Consider the following 23,026-nt stretch of genomic DNA (forward strand, 5'->3'; position numbering starts at 1 on the left):
CTCGCGAGAATACATCTCGCTCACTGAGAGTTGAGTGTCGCGCTTGCGCAGAAACGCATCCAAAGGAGGAACTCCAACTCCTAAGACGAAGTAACGGGTCTGTGATGATAACGGTGTTTGGGAATGACTATGTTAGAGTGAATATTACAGACAGTATTTCTGAAACTCAGCGATATAAAGACTCTGTTTTCTTGGAGGAAAACGAACACAATCAGCTGAAGTGTGACCTCCAGCAACTTGAATTAGGTTACCGTTTGTTTGGAGACTTAACCGAAGTGACAACTGAAAAGATTGAAAGGATTTCTCAGTTAAACTTTTGATTTGTGTTTTTTTTTTTTCCAATAAAACCTTAGTTGCATGCCAGTATCAAGGCAATGTATTTAGTCTACATATTTACATACCGTTTAACCCTGTTTTGTATTAGGCTACTCAGCTTAATTGAACTGACGTTCTAAACCTATTTAGTGGTGTCCGGTTTATACAATTGGTTGAACTATTTTTAGTAACTTTTTAAATGGTTTTAAATCTGGAGCAGGCTTCACCTCAGTGATTAAAACCTATATATTTAGAATGTAAGCAAATGAACTTACTCAAGTATAAACTTAAGAATTAGAATAGAATATAATGTACTTTATTATTCCCCGAAGGAAAATTCAGGTGTGTGGCAGATACAATTATAAAAATCACATCAGTAATTCAGGAAGACAGCCTATAAGATTTATTTTATGAATGTGGACACAGATTTGTATGATCTATCAGTGAATAATGCTGAAGAAACACCTCCCAAAAAGATGATTATCTTGGAGAATGATAGATGTGAATATGAAGGAGCCTGGTATTACTCGGATTATTGGACGTTATTGAAAGTTAAGGCAGAAAAAGGATTGTAGAGGATGTAGAGGGGATAAATCTATGCATTATGTTTGTATTAGCACGTTATGTTTGGTTACAATAAAAGGCAATCGTTAAGATCCAGAGATGAGGAACAGGAGATGTGGGTCATAATTTCGCACCATTAAGACATGTATTTCTCCACTCAATCTCTGATTTCTGATTTCCAGTGCAATACCTCATAACCATGTGCAATATTGTAATTTTTTTCCATAACATATTTTATTATTATATTCATCTACATGTGCACTCTGGCTTAGGCTAACTTATTTCATGTCTTTAAAAGTACTTATTTAACTTTCTTTGTACAGATAGTATTTTCTCTTTTTATTTAGAATTTTTTGATTTTTTTTCGGTTTATATATTTATCGTCCTTACTGTCTTGTAGTGCCCTTACTGTCTTGTTGTTAAGTACCAGTGTTCCATTCAACACGTCAAATTCCTTGTGTGTGCAAGGCGAGCTCACTTGGCAATAAAGCTTTCTTGATTCTTGATTCTAATTTGAATAAGTGCAGAAGCTCCCCCTGTCTCAAGTCTTACATTAGAAGAGGAAAAACGGAAACTGTCCTTGATTTTTGATGACCTTGTTTTATCTCCTGCCACTTCGGCATGGAGACAGCGCTGTCGGTATTCGCCAAACCTCCTCCTCACACCGTCTGGTCTGAACCGGTTCGGAAAGTGCGCGGTCTCGTGCTCACTGCAGACTACACACGCACTGGTTCACACAGTTCTCCGCGCGCTCTTCCTTAGTCCCGCCTCTCATCCGGTTTGGCCTCACCTGATTGGTTGGATGCTCAAAGCTCCTCCACACCTTTCGCCTTCTGTTTGGACAATACGGAAGTGTACGGGCCGCTATTGGTTTATCCTCCTCTAAAACCTTTTATTTTGGGGGCCAGGCGCCATTATTATCCGCCGCGCACGGGCACGCGTTAGAAGTTGAGTTGTAAACGAAGCGCGTGCACATTTCAGCACCAGTACCTCGTGGATAGCAGCCAAACGGAGCAGAGACAGAGAGGCTTGTTGTGGGGAGAGTTTTCTTCATTGTGACAAACCGACGACTTTGCGGTTTGCAGCGCCATACAACCGCTGCAGTCGCGGGAAACTTCATTTGTAGTTCTGAGTCGCACCGAGGAGGACAGAAAGCGGAACAGCTCGAGCTTTGTTTGCCCCGGCTGGGCCAAGAGTGCCACATAGAGCTGCTGCTTCTTCTTCTTCTCGGAGAAAAGAAAGAAGTTTCCGAAACATTCCGTTATTTACATCTCGTTTCTGTCGGATCCTGCCTGGTTTTCAATAACTGCGCCGTAAGAGACTCGATGGCTGCACATGAAGGGAAGCAAAGGTGATACAGAAGATAATTCATCTTAACCGGCTTGGTCCAGACCAGGGTTGACCCGTGGTCCCCCTTTTTTCAGCCACATCACAGCCTGCGACTAGCCGCCGAGGTCTCCATTGTTGTGAGCATCTCTGTGCTAACTGTTCCACTGCCGCCCGACCGCCTGTCGCTGCTACCAGACACCTGCTTCAATCTTTTGATATCTTTAACTTATCTTATCCAAAATGTGCTCTCGGGTTTGGTTTGTGACCGACCGGCGGATCAGCCAGGAGTACCCTCAAGTCCAGATCCTCCGGGCTCTGAAGGAGCGCTGCGCCGACGAGGATGTTGAATTCCGCTCGCTTCTCATGGATCAAATCGTGCTCACGATCAGCGAGGGACAACTAGGCAAGTATTCACTGTATATTAGGTAGTAAAGTGTGTTTGTTAATAATGATATTGGATTTGTGGTGATTTCTCTACATGTTCCACAAAGTTAATGGCAGGTGGTTATTGTTTGGGGACACACTGCCGTAAAGCAGGGAGAGGGCTAGTCCGGTCTGCATGCTAGCAAGGAAGCGAAGTGTAACCACAGCAGTGACCGCCTAACCCACTTTCCAGCTAGACTGCCTCCAGACCGAGGGGAGCGATGATGCTTGATTTAATTTCGCTGAATACGCTGCTGCCCTAACTATGCCCTGGACGATAGGAGTAATTTAGTAACAAATCAACAGGGAAATCATGTTTTCAACACTTCAGGAGGCTGGCTATTAAAACAAACACAATTATTAGGGAAAACCAAATAATCTGCTGGAATATACATTGTACTACAGTGTGGGTTTCTCTGAGGTTGAAGCTTTGTTTAATATAAAATTCTCTCTCGTCATCAGCTGTTTATTTCATGTAGGAGCCTGACATATTAACAGTGGTGGACAAGGTACACAGCTTCATTACTTAAGTCAAAGTATAGATACTCCTGGTCAAATATTACTCCAATACAAATGAAAGTTGCTCTGTCAGATTATTACTTGAGTTAAAGTCCTGGAGTACTTGCTTTTAAAAATACTTAAGTATTCAAAGTACTTCTTAAAAAAATCTTAAACATTGTATTTTCACAACACATAAGTGCAGTCAAGAATACATAGAAGCACATTATGTTACATTATGTTTATCTAGAAACCATTACTTGAAATCTCTAAAACTATAGCATGGAATAAAAACAGGAACTAAGTTACTCCAAGCACAGACAACTTAGTTTGAAATGTTCATCTGGAATGAAACAAATGTTACGTAGCGCAACACGCTTTCTCAGGTTGGACAGTGAATGTTTGTATGTTTGGTCAGAGTGGGAAACAGGGAGAACATCATTCTTCAACTAAACCTCTAACACGGGCTGAAGATATGGCCATGGGTGCTCAGGTGGAGAATTATAGCCATCATTACCTCCTCTAAATGAACTGCCTGATCTGAGTGAAATCTGCTCTGTGTTTACTCAGCATTCAACCGTGGGATCAGATTTCAGAAAAGAGAAGGAAATTCATGAACTGACTTCAAAGCAAAAATAGTGAGTAACTAGAACACTGATAGAAATGTAGTGGAGTAAAATGTACAATAATTGTCTTCTAAATGTAGTGGAGTAAAAGTAATAAGTTCCCCCCAAAAATAATACTCAAGTAAAGTACAGATACTCCAAAAATGTACTTAAGTACGGTACTCAAGTAAATGTACTTTGTTATTGTCCACCACTGCATATTAAGCAGACTTTCATGCTGTATGATGCAGAGAGAAAGAGACAACATGTTGATATGAAGTACACACACAAACAGGCAGAAGCATTTACAGGTGAGTGTGTGTTTGCACGTGTAACCAGGACCCAAAGTGATGGCCTCAACTGGATTCAGCTCTCTCACAGAAAAAATAAACATGTATCTATTTAGAAATTAAAGAGGGAAGACCTCATCATCTGCGGAGTCTAGGGCCTGCAGTTTTAACTTTATAGAATCCCAAAATGGTACATTTATGTTCATAGTTTGATTCAGTTAACATTGTGCCACCATATACTACTTTCAGATTTCTGTCCATTTAACTGTATCTGTGCTTCCCTCTTCTACACTTGTGTTATAACAGCAGATCTGAAGTAAACCATCTATCATTTTGCTACTGTCTTATCCAGAACACATTGTTTGTCCTCTGTCTGTTATGAGACGACAACGTATCACAGTATTGTTTCAAGGGGCCTTGATAATGTGATGGTAGCAGTAGGAACTCTAAGCAAACAGTCACACGTGGAATTCGTCAAGGCCTTGTCAAGTGGGGCTGTGTCACCAGATGAGAGGCGAGTAGATCCCAGTGAACACATAAATGGTGTAGGCTGACACCGACAGAGGCTGAGCAGTTGGGACAAGATGTGGAATGAAAAGATATGAGATTGGGCATCATTTCCCTTGCCCACCACCACACACTGTTACATAAGGTCGACTGTACATATTAGTTGTGCCACAGTTACACGTGCAACATGGGGCTTCAAGTACCAGCAATGGAGTAATAAAAAGAAAAGCATTCCATGTAAGATTCAACATGTTTCAAAGATAATAATAATGTAACACTTCTGGGATTATCTAGCTGCTGGGTTTAGACTGAATACTTAACACAGGTACCATACATTAGGAGACAGCCTGAAAATGAGGGCACTTTGTCAAAGTCAAAAGTCAAAGTCTTCTTTATTGTCAAAAACTGCAGAATGCACCAGACATACAGAGGATTTGATATTACGTTTCTCTCTCAGTCCCTATAGCAACGACAACAACAGATACACATAGGAAATAGCTATAAAAAGATAAGCTAAAATTAAAAAGAGTAAGCTAATATAAATAATAAAATACTGTTTTGAAACAGTGCAAAAACTTTGCTATAGTGGGGAGGGCCTTGTAAGCTCCTGTCTGGGTGGTGTAGACTTGGGACAGTATGTTGTTTCCCCGTGTTGGAAAGTCAATGTGTTGCTATATATTGGAAAGCACAATCTTGGGGTCTTCATGGTTGAAATCCCCAGCCAAGATGAGAAGAGCATCTGGGTGGGCTGTCTGCTCCTCACTGATGTGATGATACAGGTCCTGTAGTGCCTCGCTCTTGTTATGCTATTGGAGCTCGGATGGATGTAAACAGGGACAAGTAGTATGGCTGTAAATTCCCTCAGTAGGTGGAATGGTCGGCACTTTATTATCATAAACTCCGCCGCGGGTCTTACCCCTTATACCAGAGCTCTGTAGTAGGTCAGCCGGTCGAGCTGGATGGCGAAGTCCAGGGGCCCATTTCAGAAAGCAGGTTAAGTAAAAATCCTAAGTTAGTAAACCCTGAAATGAGGTAAACTCCGTTTTTTCGGTTTCTCAAAGCCAGTTCATCGTAACACTGACTCAGTTCCCCGGGCAACATACTCCGTGAAACTAACCTGCTCGCTGGCAGGTTTGCCTCACCTAACCCAGAGTTACCCTGCTCATAGACTGAAGCCCGCAGACTGAAAGCAGTCGTACCTCACAATACACCCAGTTCTGCATCGCTAACTTGACCAACTATGTCTATGTGTGATAGAAGTGAAGTGACAGGTAAACAAAGTAGTGTAGCACAGTGATCTGTGACAGACAACAACGTTGATCGGACCCCCTCCTCCCCTCATCCTGGGACATTTCAGAGCAGAGCCACGCTCATCACACAGCAGGTGCTGCTCGCGCTGCAGGGATTTTCATGTTACCTCGGCTCTACCTGCTTCAAAGTGTGTTAAAACTCGGTATGTTTAACTCAAAAATGTGTAGGATTGCTGACTGTAGCCTCCGCTAGTCATAGTGAAGCTACTTCAATGAAAAACATTTCATTTCCGAAAAAACTTTTCACAATAAAAGTCCCCTTATGTTCCGTAGTCCAACAAACTTTAAATTGAAATGGTTATAACAGGAGGCAGCATGTTGTCAGGTATAGTAACATGACAATTTGAATAAAGTACAAAATGAAAGTCAGACAATACAGATTTAGTGAGAATCTACAAAGTCCTGAGTTCTGAACAGAAAGAGGATTATAAAATCCTCTTTCTGTGGTCTCAGGCTCAGACATGAGTTGCATAGAAATATTTTCACCCACAAAGGGGGGGCCGCAGAAAAAATTTGGGAACCACTGAGTTAGTGAAACACTCAGGACGAGTTTCTCCAATTAATACTCACGCATCGACTCAGTAATTTTCTGTCACCCGAGCAGGGGTCAGGAGAGAGAGAAGCCGCTGCATGCAAAATGAGCCGCCAACTTTGACCATCATATGTAGATAGGCAGACAGTTGTCTAGACCTGAAGCTTAGATAGAAATACACAACTGGAGTAGGGCAGTTAGCATGACATGTAATCCTTGCTGGCCCCAAGTCTGCACAGAGTAAATGTACCTGAGCCGTGGCTAAAGATCACAGATTAGCAGCAGGTGGACAGATTGGCCACACTGTACTCTTGATACACAGGGAGCTGCAGAGTGGCTTGGATCTTTAGGTACATAACATCATATCTAGATATTAGTTACACACACTTTATTCACTCTTAGACTACAGAAACTCTGGAGGTAGAAGGAACTTTCCAAAGCATAATCCAAACAGGAAGTGGCATCTTGACTGCGCCGTCTCTAATGGATAAAGTCAATTTCAAGTGAAGGGCAGGCTGTGTGAATCTTCATGTTGATCAGCATGAAAATACAGGAGCGGTATCCAGGAGTTAAGAGGCTCAGTAATTCAAGATAAAGTCAGAGATTAAATGTAATATGCAGCAACTAAGACAAGATCAGTGACTGTTTACAGTCCTCGCTGTTTATAACCCTCGTTGTTTCTTTATTGGAAACATAAGTAGTATTCCACTGTTTTGTGATCGATAATGGCCTCGTGGTCGTTGACCACTTCTATTAGTGGTTAGAGTTATTCACCACTATTGTCCATTGTCTTCAGACCATTTTCGTTTGAATAAAATATCTATACTTTACGTATTTACATCGAAAATAAGATGAATAATATATTCCAGAAGTTAGGAAATATTTGGTCCAACATTATTTGGAATTTTGTATAAATCAGAAATTTAAAAGAGGGACTCTAATTCTAAAACTTTTTCAAAGCTTACCACTAGATGCTGCATCACTCAGTCAAACCACCAGAGCTTTTAAAGCTGTTTGTTTTAGGCTAGGTCAGAAGGCAATCACAATCCTAAAACAGATAACACTTCGGTTACAACCTGCTGTTCCAAAGGTTTCTCATGCTCCTGGCTTATTTCTGTGTTTTCAAGTCTGGTTGAGGTCTACATTTCACACTGAAGTTAATGGGTTCAATGTGTCCCCAGGAATAAAGACAAGTACACACATGTGCACACACTCAAACACACAGACCATTTGGCAAATCATTGCCCCCTCACATCAGACATTCAAACTCAGCCTTTATTTTAAGCGAGAGGCATTTCACATCCCATGATTTGTGCAGTGAGATGTTCAAATAGAGGCCGGAGATGAGTTGATGTTACAATCATTTGTGATGATTGGGCACACGTTTACTCGAAACATGATAAATGCAACACTCGTGTGATAGTGATTAGAAGGAACAGTATAGCAGGCTGTATCATTAGGTACCACCAGACAAGGGAGTGTGTATTAGCATTACAGTGGAGGTTACTTTAGTTTGTTTGGTTATTCATGAAGCATGGACCTCCAGCGTGGAAAGTAAGGCGAAAATGAGAATCAGCAGTATGAATGAAAGTGTTTTAGAATCTGTTTTACATCTACAAACTCTAATCTGTTTAAATAAGTTCAAATAGCTAGGTCCTGCTGTGAAACACACAGATTTTGATGGTTAGGATGGTTAAGATAGTTTCATTGTTGATTCACAAATATATGTTAAGTCTTATAGCAATAACGAGAGTTTGCAGTCCCAATGGATAACAGCTCGTGCATCAATGCATAAGCTGTGTTTCATCTGCAGTGTTTTGCATGCAGCCTGAAACATAGATTTGCATCTTATTGCTGTTGCCATGAAGGAACTTGATTGTGTCAACAGGCAGAAGGCCGACTTTTTAAATGCCTGCAACATGAGGGGAGACGTTCTGAAATTGATTGACTCCCTAAAATCAAATCAGACTCTACTTTTTTAGACGTTTGACCCATCTTTGCATATATGGCAACACCACAAATAAGCACTGGCATTTGTAATTTGCATAGTTTCAGCAGCCTATAGCAGAGCAGTGTTCACTCTATGATTACTGGACATCAAACCCTCTAACTTTATACACTTGGTTGCAGAATCATGTTGCATCACTTGAATAACTAGGACGGGGAAAGCTGTTGGTAACCACAACGCCACAAATATTATGGGGAATGTGGAGATGCATTCTTCTTCTCTGATTTGTTTGTCACAGGACAGTTATGATGAAACAACCCAACCAAGGACTGTCAGGTTGGAAAGTTGACAACAGAATCCAAAGAAAGCAACTATAAAATTTGTAAACATTAAAAGAAAGTTCTAAGAGCATTGTTTGATATTTTTTTTGTACCAGCAACTGTGGCTGCTGGATACTAAATATTCCTGCTCAGTATTATGTCAAGAATACAAAAATAGCTGATGAATAATATGGCTTGGCAAAAGAGAGTGAATGGACTCACTCTGCTACCATATTCTAGTACTCACTCCTCTGTTCCTCACAACAGATTTGATTGTAGATTTCCTATAAGTGGATGCTTGTTCTTTATTGTGTGAATATATGGCGTAATGTAGTGTTGTGTGAAATTGAAGTAATCAACAAGCAGCACTTTCAACTGCAGACTGATGATAGTGTGCTATCAAAGAAAGCTGAGGCCGTCAAAAAATCTTCATAAAATGTTGAATACATTTTAGTTGGCTAAACTTGAATGACCAACTTGTGTAGTGTTACAATCAAGCGGCAACCTCTCAAACCATGAAGCCCATGCGGAAGTGTTATAAACTGCAATTTATCAAGAATCCACTTGAAGCTGGCTGCAGAAACACCAGAAACCACATAGACACCAATTCAAAAAAGACGATCTTTGCAGCATTAATAAAAATGTTTACAGCCTGGTACAAAAAACGGCTTGGCTCTACGTAGCTAATTTCTCTATCGGCACACACTGAAGGGGGGTGAATTTTTTTCTTACGTGACGGTTCAGAAGATATTAAGATTACAAGTTTTTGCCCAAATAAGGACATGACTGACTTGACTCCCAGACAGGAACGCATTGCTGTTGGCTAGGAGGCTCAAACTCCGCCTCTTTACGTCACACTATGCCTGGTTGAGTTCAGCATTTCCAATATGGCTGCCGCCGCCGATAGGCTTCAAAACAGCGCTCAGGAACAGATGGGTGACGTCAAGGATACTACGTCCATTATTTATACAGTCTATGGTTACAATTTGGTGTAATCATACGGCCATGCAAAGTCTTACCTGACATATGCAGAACTACTTATGGAGACCTTAACCAGACCCATGAAGAAGAACGTGTTCACCATCTATGATAAATGTGGAATCAATGGTGTACACTTGCTCCATCACCTCAATGTCTGATTGGCCTCACTGTAGACTTCAAGTGTTTCTTTTCTTTCATCTGTGAAAACTGATAACAGTATGCAAATGTGCCATTGAAGGCACTGTTGCCCTTACCTAACCTGCTGCGCCATGTGGCTTGATCATACAGGACTCTCTACCCCAGACCAAAACTGCATTCAGAGTTGTGAGGATCCACCAGCCAAACATGCCCCAGCGTTTGTCAGCATCGCCTGCTTTGTGACGTGCACACATGCATAGAATGCTTGTCATGCTTGTCAGCATTGTCGGGGCGGATTTAAAACGGCACACGTGTGTGTCTACGGACCTCTAAACCCCCTAAAAACATAACATTTACATCAGCTGCAGCTTCAACAGGCCACACCCACAGTGCATGCAGCCTGGAACACAAACACCTATGCTGCTTTTGTTGCACATGGAGATGTTTAGGAGGGTTGGGGTTTTCGCAGTGGTCACATGACGATGACAGGCAGCGCAGTGCACACCAACACTTGCACAAATGAATAGGACTGATTCACTGGTCTCTGTTTCATTCCCCTGGAGAAGGAGACGAGCAACGTGAACAGTAAATACTGTCTGTCCAAAAGCATGGGACTACATCCCCTGACACTTCCCACTGTAACACCACTCACTGTGCTCTCGCCGGCTACACAATCAGATCAGTGTGTGAGTATTAAATAGGGCCGGAGAGACAGTGAATCTTCTTGCTTGTATGCTGACATTGTGAGGCGGAGGAGGAGGAGAAAAGGGAGGGGTGGCAGGCTTTTCATGGGTTCATACTCCTTTTTTCACGCTTCTCTTTTTTCCCTTCCCTCCCGTTCTTCCCCTGTGCTCAGGCTGCAAGACATTCCAGCCTTTTTCTGCAGACTGCTTCTCTCCTGTCCCTCCTTCTAACTGTCTGTGCACACAATGACCCTTTAAAACAAAGGCTGGTCACTCCAATAGCGTGTGTGCCTCGTGTAAATGATTGAGGCTTAAAGCACATTGCATCTGCCGGCAGACCACAGCTTTCTGTCTGATCTTATTACGTATGCAGCAACCATCAAGCTTCTCGTGACCTCTGGTGATCTCAGCCTGTGCTGCTATCACCATTGTGAGCATGCAGGTTCTAAGATGGCTGAGAATTAGGTCACTGTCGAGGTGAAGCGCTGTGCCGGTGAAAAACGCGTCCCCTCCTTTCTTCGGCGTACATTATTTTATATGTGCATCCCCACACGTACCCAAAGGTTTCGTCCTCGCCCAATCTGTTCCTCCTGATGAGCTGTCGGTTGACTCGCCTGCTCAAAAAATCTCACAGCCCGTCTCTGTTTCCTCTCCCCATCCAGGGTGACAAAGTAACACCAGTCACCAGTAACATGCTGCCATATCTTTGGCTATGGCTGATGAATAAGCCATCTGTGTGGGAGAACCAATATTCTGTTATTGCACACTCTTTTTCTGTTCAGCATATCTAGATAGCTGTTGATAGAGACTGGAGATGAATATTGAAATGTGCCACATTTTGAGGCTTTGAGACAGTTGACTATTTAAAATTCTCTTCATTTATGCTAAGGTTTGTGTGTATTCATGGCTTACACATTCTGTGCCATCAAATTATTGCCTTGCAAATTAAAGAGCTAAAAATTATAAAGACTAACAAATATGTTTTTGGCAACTTAGCTATTTTCTGTGATGTGTAATTCACAGTTCATGATATGCACCTTTTAGCTTTCAGACTTCTCTCCTCATCCCACTGCCCTACATAAGGAGAAAGTAGTTATTGTGCCAGCTAACTAGAAAGGGTGTCTTTCTTCCTCAGTCAGAGGGTTGGACAGTAATAGCCCAATAGCTGCACTGTATGGGAGAACTGTACACAGATATGGGCGGCATGTAAATTATCATATCAGCAGGAAAGTCAGGTCCCAAACTCATGGCTCAACACTGCCAGCCTGCGAGCTGGCTTGCCTCTGCCTGCCTGCTCCTGACACAAGGCCAGCTCTCTCAGTCGACACTGTGTGGTGACAACCAGAGCAGAATCCAAAAACAGTCTCTCCTGGAGGAGTAAACTTTTCCACCAGTAGATGATGGTTTCTGAGTCTTACCAACCATTTCACGATGTTTCCAGACCAGGCTCCTGTGTTTGAGATTGTCCCGGTAGCTATAAACAATGACACATCACTTTCTAATGTGGCGAGTAGCGAAGACAAGTAAGAAATAATGACATCTTAGAGGCTCAGGTCGAAAATGTTTGATCATTTTATTGCCACAGGCTGAAAAACACACAAATTACTCACAAATGAATGAACTCGTTTTAATGATTGTTTTCTTGTTTCTCCCCTCCTTCTACTTCCCTCCACCACCGCATCCCCCTCCAGGTCTTCGAGTGGATCAGGAATTGGTGACGTCTTATCCTCAAGTGGTGGTGGTACGGGTGCCCACGCCCTGGGTGCAGTCAGACAGTGACATCACCGTGCTGCGCCACCTGGAAAAGATGGGCTGTCGGCTGATCAACAGACCTCAGGCCATACTCAACTGTGTCAACAAGTTCTGGACCTTTCAGGAGCTGGCTGGCCATGGGGTGCCTCTCCCTGACACCTTCTCCTACGGTAAAGCAATACTTCACGGGTCTCATTTTATAATTAGTTAGTTAGTTAATAGTCGAGTCAAGTCAAGTCAACTTTATTTATATAGCACATTTAAAAACAACCAGTGTTGGCCAAAGTACTTTACAAGGTAAAAAGTAAAAAGTACAAGACAACAATAAACAACACAACATATCAGGATATTACTGTCCTCTTCACGAGGAGAAGGCCAAAGAGAAGAGATGTGTCTTCAACAAAGATTTAAAACATTCAATAGTGGGGAGTGGCAAGCCATTCCAGAGCTTGGTCGTCACTGCTGCAAAGGCTTGGCAGGTTTTAAGGTGACTTTTAGGCACATCCAGGAGAAGCTGGTTTGTTGACCTCAGTGCTCGAGCTGGATTATGAACATGGAGAAGATCAGCCAAGTAGGATGGTGCCAATCCATTTAAGGCCTTGTTAGTTAGAAGTGCAATCTTAAAATCAATCCTGTGACGGACTGGGAGCCAGTGGAGAGCACGCAGCACAGGTGTGATGTGCTCCCTCTTTTTCCTGCCAGTCAGGAGGCGAGCAGCAGCATTTTGAACAAGCTGCAGGCGCTGACTGGACAACATGTCTAATAGGCTGGGAGCCAGGCCCAGCCCTCAGGATGTTTGTTGCTACATTTTTTTCACTACTATTTCCAGGTCATCTTGGGTCATCTTAAGATGATAATGCGCACTCTCAACTCGGGGCCGTTTGGTCGTGAGTTGCGAAATACCCCTTTTTGGAAAAATGCTCCTGGCATGATAATGTAAATCTAGAAAACAAAGTGTTAAAATTGCATTCTGTGATATCCAAGTATGACATTGGGCATAGAGTATCCTGACACATAGGGGGAAGTGGCAAAATAAGATTCTGGTGCTTGCTGGTTTTAGATTTGAAAATATCATCCACAAAATACATAACAAGACTATAAAAATAACATCTGTTGGATGAAATCTCATATGAAATGGTCACTTTTGAGCACTATATGGTCAACATCACTGCCTCATTTGTATTTAAAAAATTGCCCAACTTTGTAAGCTTCAATTAGAGCTCTAGATGACCTCTGTATCTTAAATATTACACTTCCTGTGGCCATAAATACTTCACCACACCCCAAGTCAGCGAGAACAAAATTTTCAGTTTCACGCATTCCAGATGGAGGTTAACCTGTTACCTGAATCTAACACTGCCTTCATATATTCTGCTTTTACTGCTATCTGAGGTGGCGAACATAAAAAGTAATTGTTACAGTAGGACTACAAATGCTTATAACTAGATTAAAATATATTTTTGAACATTTTAAATGGAAAAACCAGTGCACACAAGCAGTGTTTAGTAACAACTCAGGCTGTAACCTAAGGAGTTGACAGGGTCGTACCCAGCGTTTTTGAATCTTTCCAAGTCAAATGATTTCATCACCCAGGTCAAACAAAATGACTATTTGTATGGTTTCCCTCACAGCCAATCACTGAACCCCTTCTTTGATTTCATGCCTCACGTCATTGGTCCACTACCACACATCTTGTAGTGTGGTGTAGTCTAGCTCTCTGTAAATCAAGGATTAACAGTGTTTGAAGTACACTTCCAAGTAGTACTTTATTGCACATTTTTGCACATTAATTTAGTAATTCTGATAATTTGAACACTTTCAAAATCTATTTGTGTTTAAATCAGATGTGCGATTGAATCAGCTTTACTGCTGCATCTACAAACAACAAGTACAGGCTTTACGTCAGATAGGTCCTCCCTACATTATCCTTTCATCGCGATGCAGACTGAAAATTCCTGTAAAGAGTAGTTCAAAGAAATGCAACTCAAAAATCCTCAGTAAGCAAAACACACACTCTCTGGCTCCTTGTAGATGTGTCCATCACAACCGCCATGGATGCACCTGTCCCTTTAAGATGACTTCCGTTGTAGAGTACAGGTCAGATTTTTTAAAATCTGATTAGATAAAAGCAAGTAAAAGCTGGCTGTAGATTAAGTAAAGCACAGTATATGTAAATATTTTCAGCATTAATAAGTAATGAGCGGATATCACTGCACCATCTGCTCTTTTTTTTTTTACATTATAATCACCTTAGCTGCATCACAGGCTTATGTCAATGTGTGTTTACATAACAGGCTAATAAACCATCATTCAGTCTGACACATCTTTTTAACTCAGACATCTGGTTTACATTGTACCTATATATAGGATTTAACAGTTTCACAGAGTGTGTGGGCATACAGCGCACAACAAAAGCCAGACTGCCTTTTTTTATTTGTTGTAGTGTCTTGATTTAAGAAGACAAAGCAGAGGCTGACAACCAGCACAACACATATATCTCTGTTTTCTAAAAACCCACAGTGATGTGTGGTGTTTGTGAGGGCAGGGAGAAAAGGATACAGACAGAGGGGGGGAAAGGAAGAAAGAAAGAGGAGGGGGTGTTTGGCCTACATTCCATTCGTCTCTCTGCACAGTAGGCCAGGCGATGCATGCAGAGCGGCTGAAGAGCTTATGTAACAAACCCCCCTACTCCCAGCCCAACGCCTCACCCTCTGCCCCCCTCATGATTTTTCAAAATAAAGGATGCCTTTCCCCTCCCTGCTGCCCTCTACCTCAGCAGCTTATGACGTGGTCAGACCCACATTTTGCCGTTCACTCTCTCTTCCCTACCTCCGCTCCCTCTGTTCTTTCTCCCTCTCAGTGAAAACACATGTGAATCCGTGCGTCTGGAAAAAGCCATGTGACAGACCAGTTCACATCTGTTCCCTTTACTGAATGCCAGCAAAGCCCAGGCCAGGAGACAAAAGAAAAGAGAGAGAAGCACAGGGCAGTGGAGACAGAATGCGGAAAGATGTTATTAACACCTCCTTTTTTTCAGTATTCCTTACACATTTTTTCTATCGCTTGACGAGCCGAAGCAGAGAGAGCCGAAGCACATGTCAGATATGATCAGCTGCTTCGCATTAATGCATCCTTCAGCGACCACTTCTTTCCAATCCAATGAATCAGGCAGCAAGATATGTAGAGGCTCAGGACAACACTCCTACGGCCTTGCTGTTTTGAGTCATTTCTGTTCCCATGGCAACAGGCTGCATTCCCCCACCCCCCCCCCCCTCCACCCTGCTCGGCTGTCTACATCGCGTGAAGCGTGCCATCAAGACGAGGACAGTTTTTTTTTGTACATTTTACATCTCTGTGTGGGTGCTTGTTTTCATGTGAATGTGTGTTCTGCTTTGTGTTTTCTGCGTGCCCGGGGGATTTCTCAGGAGGGCACGACAATTTCCGTAAGATGATCGACGAGGCGGAGCCACTCGGCTACCCCGTGGTGGTGAAGAACGCACGTGGCCACAGAGGTAAGATCATCTGTTTGTGCCTTTTCCGCCACATGCCTACAGTCCAACTCAAAAATCTGAACACTGCACACCCTGAACGGCAGCTCACTCCACCCTTATATGAAATTCACTGACAGAGTGTTATATGATTAGGACTGCGGTGCTGCAACAAACACTAAGCAAAGGCTTGTGGTGCGTGCAGTATGTCTGCTAGATTAACCATTTCAGTCTCAAGTTTACAAATTAACTATTGTTTACCCAATTTGCTGGAGTTCACAGGGGGGCTTGCTTGGGGAGTTTTAGCTTTGCTTATAATGCTTCCAAGAGATAAGTCCCAGTGTCTGCTGACCCATTCCCCCAGTCGTATTCATTGTTATTGACACTTGACTAGCTTTGCCATTGTGTGAAGAAACAACAATAGAACTCTGCAGGCCTGGACTGCCATCAACAAGTATTGTTAGGGAAAGCAACCGTTGGTCAACTTCTTACTTAACCCTTTTTATGGAGCCTTCCTCCTCTCTGTGGTTGACCATTGACATTGGCCAAAGTCCAGCTCACATTCCCCCTCATCAACATAATGAAGGTTTATTTACAAACATCAAGGCTGGTTCAGAGTCAGTGGAAGTAAGAGGTTCATACCTGATGCTACATTTTAACTCCCAGTGGCCTTTAGTTGCACGTTGTCCAAACAATGCTTCAGTATCATGAGTACAAAGAAGTCAGGGCAACGTGTCTCACTGAGTCACAGGACAATGATACATTTCTGGTCCTGTTTTTGACTTACAAAGTGTTACATCATGCCCGCCACCGTCCATTTTCACATCCTAAAGATGTTACCAAAGAACTGCTTTGTCATCTTGTTCTCTTCATCACTGAGAGACACACACACACACACACACACACACACACACACACACACACACACACACACACACACACACACACACACACACACACACACACACACACAGACACAGGCACAGGGAGAGCACATGATCGTCCCTGATGCCGAAACAGGGGTCAGAGGGCTTGACAACTAGGAGACGCAGCCAAGAGGTGCTAATTAAAACAGGCATCTTCTATCCTCTGTGAGAAACAGTTCTGTGGCTTCTAGGAGGAGTGTTCTATTCATTATAAGAGAAATGGGAACTGACATGAGGCTTGGTCAGCAGAGGCAGCTACTTGTCAGCAAAAGCTTGTCCAAGTTATCCAACCTCTTGTGCAATTTTGGACCCTGCAGGATCTCATTGTCAATGGAAGAAAAACTGGTGAAATTACCCTGAAAACAAGCTAACTGTTCCTTCTTAAATCTCCTTCCTTCTTCTAGGCAAGGCAGTGTTCCTGGCCCGGGACAAACACCACCTCACGGACCTGTGCCACTTGATCCGCCATGACACCCCCTACCTGTTTCAGGAGTATGTAAAGGAGTCGCATGGCAGGGATGTGCGGGTCGTCCTGGTTGGCGGTCGCGTCATCGGCTCAATGCTGCGTTGTTCAACTGATGGGCGGATGCAGAGCAACTGCTCTCTGGGTAAGCTGAAAGCCTGGGAGTCACGATTACACACTGAATAACTAAATGATGTACAGACACTTTACACTGCTGAACCAGATCCCCAGTCCCTAATTATGGTTACTAGCTTTGTCTCTTGTACGATTTGTCACAAGGTTCAAGGTTAATTTTATTGTCATTCAGTCATATTTAAAAACATGAAGGAACGAAACACATTACTCAGGTCCAGCAGCATACAGAATAGACAACAAGCTAAAAGTAGACTCTACAAATAAAGAAATAAATACATAGCCTAAAACCTGCAGTAAGTAAATATAAAAACCTAGTTTAAAACCAGCAAGAAAGTGCAGTAATGTGTGCATGCAGTCACAGCGGTAAAGTGCAGAGAACAGACCTAAAGAGAGTTCACAAGTCTCACAGCTTCTGGAGAGAAGCTACACCTTAGCCTTGTTGTTCTGGCTTTTAGGCTGCGCAGCCTTCTGCCTGAGGGGAGGGGGGTGAACAGTCCGTGTGCTGGATGGGTAGGGTCCTCCATGATGTGCGACGCCCTGCCTCTGCACCTGCTGACATATATGTCCTCCAGGGAAGGGAGGTTGCTGTTTGTAGTTTTTTGAGCAGATTTGATCACTCGCTGCAGCGCCTTCCTGTCAGCCACAGAGCAGTTCCCATACCAGACAGTGATGGATGCTGTTTTCTGATGTCAAGTTTTGTCAAGTTTTATTTCCACTTGTTGCATAAACAGTCCAAATGTTCCAGCTTCAATCAAGATTTTCAAGCACTGCATTTTCTGCAAACCAAGTGTTTTTAGACATTTCAAACTATAGAGGGCTCTAATCATTGACAAAGATCCTCAGAAATAACATGACCACAATATTTAAGGGTCATCAGTTGGTTCTAAATATCTTATCCATCAAAATCACTCCCACCCTCTGCTCAGTAAACAAGTTTTGGGAAAGTGTGTCAAATCAACAAGCTTGTGCTGAAGTGTCCCTGGAGACATCAACTGACTGCCTTCCAGCTGATGAGACTGATTTTCAGTGTCAGAGTATGAGCACTTCTGGTCTCACTGATGCCGTAATGCGCTGTGACATATCTAGGACATCAGTCATCAGATTATTCTGCATTTATGTAACAGATCATGAGAACACTTGCTCTGTCTGATGCTGGATCTGAGGTTTTATTTGATTCTGTGGTGCTGAATATTCAAACATGCAAAATTCTCTTGTAAATGTTTCTGTAAAACATGTTTTAGGATTTCTATTGATGGATAATGGAAGAACTTCTGTGGAGAGATTGAGTAGTGAAGCGAGTGTTCCACTGACTGTAGTGGATGTTAACTGTGTTTATGTCTTTGTTTTAGGTGGTGTCGGTATGATGTGTCCCCTGAGCGAGCAGGGCAAGCAGCTGGCCATAGAGGTGTCCAACATCCTCGGCATGGATGTGTGCGGCATTGACCTGCTGCAGCTCAACGATGGCTCGTTTGTGGTCTGCGAGGCAAATGCCAACGTGGGTTTCATAGCCTTTGACCAGGCCTGTGGCATGGATGTAGCAGGCATTGTCGCAGACTTTGCCCTGTCTATGCTCCCGAGCCGTCTCACCCGGAAGATGTCCCTTCTCTCCGTGGTGTCGAGCACTAGCGAGACAAGCAGCGAGCCGGAGGTGTGCTCTGTGCCCAATGGCGGTGGCTCCCTGCCTGAAGCCGTCTGCAACATGAGCGTGGGTTCTACTTCCAGCGAAAGCGACCCAGAGCTCGCCGAGCCCTCTCAGTCCTCGCCCCGTCAGTCCACAGCCCCCAACCTGCCTGATCTCCCTGACCTCCCTGATCCAGCCTACAACTTCAACACCCTCCTCGCCAATGAGATCAAGTTATTGACTGAGTGAGATCGAAGCAGCTCCATGCACGCACAGAACACAACCAACACACTACACATACACACTTCCCTGTATGCATGACAACAGACATTCCTTTCAAAAACACAGCGGTCCAAACTCTTCCACAACACACGCTAAACAAGAGCAGAGAAACACACGACTACAGAAGTAGAGACACCAAAACTTGAGCCTTCTCCTATTACGTAAAAAAACTTCAAAGATCTGAGGCTGCTCCCCTGATTCTCCTCGCTTTGCACCTCTAGTCCCAAACTGCAAACCACACAATCTAAACTGAGCTTACACTTGCAGCACAGTGCCAAGTGTGGAATATAATACATGAAATCTCTAAATTAACCCTTCTGCTTTTACTGGTGGGTGTGGGATTCCCATAAAGGCTAAAAACTGCCATCATTTTATCTTTCTTACAAACTGCTGATATTGTTTTAAACACAACAGTGTCCGATGATAGAAGAGAGGGGTTCCTGCTGAGATGGTAGCAAGGATTGATGGTTGGTAGGAAGTGAGATGACAAGGTTTTTTAAAGTTCTTGTGAGAGGAGAACATCCTTGAGCCAGGCGCTGTATACTGTAAGTGTAGATGTAGCAATGAAGTGCAGCTGTCGGATACATACAAGAAACAGGAAGGGGGATACCCAGCAGCAACCAGACAGGGAGGAATTTTACATCAGATTAACTGCTTTTCATTTTTTCCTGAAGAGAATAATTCACCCAAGACCTCGTGTCACATGTTGTGAATCCAACTGATTTTAAGTACCAAACTTTTTTTATGAACTTTACACAACAAAACAACTTGTAATCCTAATTTAAATCAGTGCAAAGATCAGCAGGAGCTTTTTTAACTTTTTACACTGACAGTAAATGAGAGACTGCTTTTGTGGTGTCGAAATGATTTACCTTTTTGGTGTTAACGAGAATGTATATCAACCAAATGACACACCCATAGCTCCACCAGACCACCCTGAGTGCTACCACTGTGTTCAAAAGCTAGTTCTCCGTTCACTGTGAACGAAGAAGGCTCACTTTTAAGTCAGCAAAACTGCCCCGACATGTCCAAGAGAGAAGAGATAACAAAGACCAGTTCTGTTTTTTTAACAGTCACAACCTGGAGTATCAAAATCAATTGAGTGCCATTGCTCGATTTTTTTTAATTTTACGTTTCTAGTTAGCTCGTTTGATTAGCCTTACCAACTGCAGCAGTCTGCTGTGTTTTTTTAAATTCACTTCATGTCTAGCACTTTATGATTGACAGATGCGTTTTGTTTCTCGCTCAGATGACATATTTAGGAACTTTTTTGACCGAGTGTGAAAGCTGCGTCTACACCTGCGAACAAAATATACCTCAGAACAGTGACTCCTCACTGCCATAGGATGACTTAGATATTCAAACATACAGAACATATCAGCCAGGATCCTCTGTGGTTCCCAAATGGCCCCTGATAAACCAGGTGTTTCTTCCCTTTATGTCGAAGAGCTAAAAGCTAGGTGTGTTTTATTTTTTTTATTTCTTTTTAGCTTCTTTTTTTTGTTTGTAAATATTTACGTAGCATATTAGCTTCAGTGCATACTAGTGTCCAGATGATAAAACTGGAATGGCTGAAATTACTGCCAACATTGAAATTTTCACAAGCTATTGTGGACAAACTTGTTTGTACAGACGTGCAATGTTAAAAGGATGAAACTGAAATTTGGTGCTAACACTTCTGGTGATGGTTAGATGATTTGGTTAGATGTAATTTCTTAGTCAAATGGTTTGTACATTTTCCTTTATTGTTTTCAACTTGAAATACAAAGTATCTTAACCCACAACAATATGTTGGCATGATGTACAAATTACAAATGGAAACTATATTTTTGCAGTCTCTTTGGGTAGAATGTTACTTTCCTTTTCTTTGAAAAGAAAGGGAAAAAAAATCCAGGGATTTCAGTTGCCAAGAGCCTTTCGCTTTGGGTTTCCTGTTGCTTTACCTCTTGTACGCTTTTTGATATAACTATCAACACAAAGGAAGGGTACACCGGGGTAAATGTCATTCACTTTGAATATTTTACATCTCTTCTTAAAAGCACAAACGTTAACCCTAAAAGTTGTCTCATGTAGTGATGTCCACGTTTTTAGGCTCATAACTCTTCTGTTGAAAGCATCTCAGGGAAGCAGCCTGGATCTCACCCCTGACCCCAAAAGGCACTACATATCCATCCGAGCTAGAGACATGTCAAAAACATAACACATCACCACAGGCAGACGAAAAAAGACACACAAACAACAAAGAAAAAAAGGTTGTAAACTACAGTATAAGAGTATGTGGTGTATACCATGGTTAACATGCACTTTTTTTCCTTGCTTGTTTCTCTTGTTCCTTGTTTTCCTAATTTATGGTATTTTTAAAGAAAAAGTGATTTGTGTGCACTAATATGGTCTCAATAAAGTGAAACCGCTGTGAAGCTTGATTTCATCCCCTTCTTCGTGGGCTGGATTTACTAACTGTCTGGAATCTAACAGGCCTGCTTGGGGGTGCCATATCTAAACCCACCAGACAACAAGAAAGGCAGCTTTTATTTGAAGCATGCCGTCAAGTGATCACAGTGGCTCCACCGAGAGAATAACACCATTGACACCTCTGTGACGTCGTCTGGTATTTATATTTTGAAAGTGTCTGACAAACAAACTGTGAAATCTGCTGATGTCCACTCTCCTGACATGTAAGGGCCGGTGGGCTTGATCACCAAGTCACATCCCAGTGTGCTCCAGTTGTTGTTGTCCCCTCATTTTTTAAAGTCTTTGTCTTTGTTTGTATTAAAGCCTGTGTCATTCCACATTGTGTACATCAGTGTAAAACCCAGATCACATATCCTTGCATACATTTAAAAGCCAGCCATGGAAAAGAGGGCGACTACTGTCTCTCTTCCGGCCTGTTATTTCACTCTGTTTTTACATCCTCCATACAGAGCACATAAAGCCATTGAAGGGTCATTTAACTGTGCCCTAACAACTCTCAAACTGCCTTTTCATGGACTGTTTTCCTTCGGGAGCATTGATACAACGATCAACAAGCTCCAAGTCCAGGTGGGTTTTATCTGCTTGGTCTGTATGGATCAGTGGATAAAGTCACAGAAGCTATCGACAGGAATTGGTACCACATGCTAAGGAAGGAAAAATGTCTTGAAAAAACATGAAATGGTCACATGTGTACTGGCCTGTGTGATGGTTGGCCAGCCCAGAACAAAACTGTAGGGACCTCTGGACTTGTCACTGTGTGCAACAACACAACAGAGCACAAGGTGTTACTATTTAAATCCAAACTGCTGCTAATGTATATCTGGCTCAAAAATTAAAAAGGGAATATGCGGAAATCCCAGTGTTTCCGTGTTTTACTGCCTCTCAACACATGAAAATGAATCTGAATGCCAAAAAACAAGCATTTTGTTGTATAATTCAGTACTAATAACACTAGTAGTGAGAAGATTTTAAAAGTGATTCTTTGTTTTGATATAATGAATACATGTTTCAGAATTGTACATAAAATGTAGGATTTCACAACAATCTTAAGGTTCACTTTATGTCAATGTGTTTCAAAGCGAACCTGAGGTTTGTGTTAAAGGTTTACAGCAGACTTCGATTTGCAGGAGAAAATACGATGTTAATGCTTCGGTCAAAAAAAAAAATGCAGTCGCTACTTATGATATAGAAACATTACAAGTCTTGAATTCTATCTTGTATATCATATTGAATTGAAGAAGAAGTCCAGGACTGCAGGCTACAAGGGGAAGAACATTGAATAAAGAGATTGGAAATGCCCTATCATTTCTGTTCTGTATCATTCTGACAGTGTTACAAACTGGATTCCAACATGATGTTATTCCAAAATGTGCAAAATGATGTATATATCCCTTTTTTTTTAGATGAAAATAAAGATGAGTCATTATCCAAACCATGAAATGTC

The 23,026-nt window shown here is 42.4% G+C and overlaps 1 protein-coding gene across 1 annotated transcript; it reads left to right on the forward strand.

Annotated features, from left to right (window-relative positions):
• The first annotated feature begins 57 nt into the window (after positions 1–57).
• rimkla (ribosomal modification protein rimK-like family member A) lies at positions 58–23,022 on the forward strand. Its single transcript, XM_034695577.1, has 5 exons — positions 58–2,611; positions 12,135–12,365; positions 15,621–15,707; positions 17,014–17,217; positions 18,557–23,022. Exons 1-5 carry the CDS (start codon positions 2,449–2,451, stop codon positions 19,075–19,077), a joined length of 1,206 nt encoding a protein of 401 aa, XP_034551468.1. The 5' UTR covers positions 58–2,448; the 3' UTR covers positions 19,078–23,022.
• The last annotated feature ends 4 nt before the right edge of the window (positions 23,023–23,026 follow it).

Source organism: Notolabrus celidotus, chromosome 11 (assembly GCF_009762535.1).
Source record: "Notolabrus celidotus isolate fNotCel1 chromosome 11, fNotCel1.pri, whole genome shotgun sequence".
In the NCBI taxonomy this organism is placed as follows: domain Eukaryota; kingdom Metazoa; phylum Chordata; class Actinopteri; order Labriformes; family Labridae; genus Notolabrus; species Notolabrus celidotus.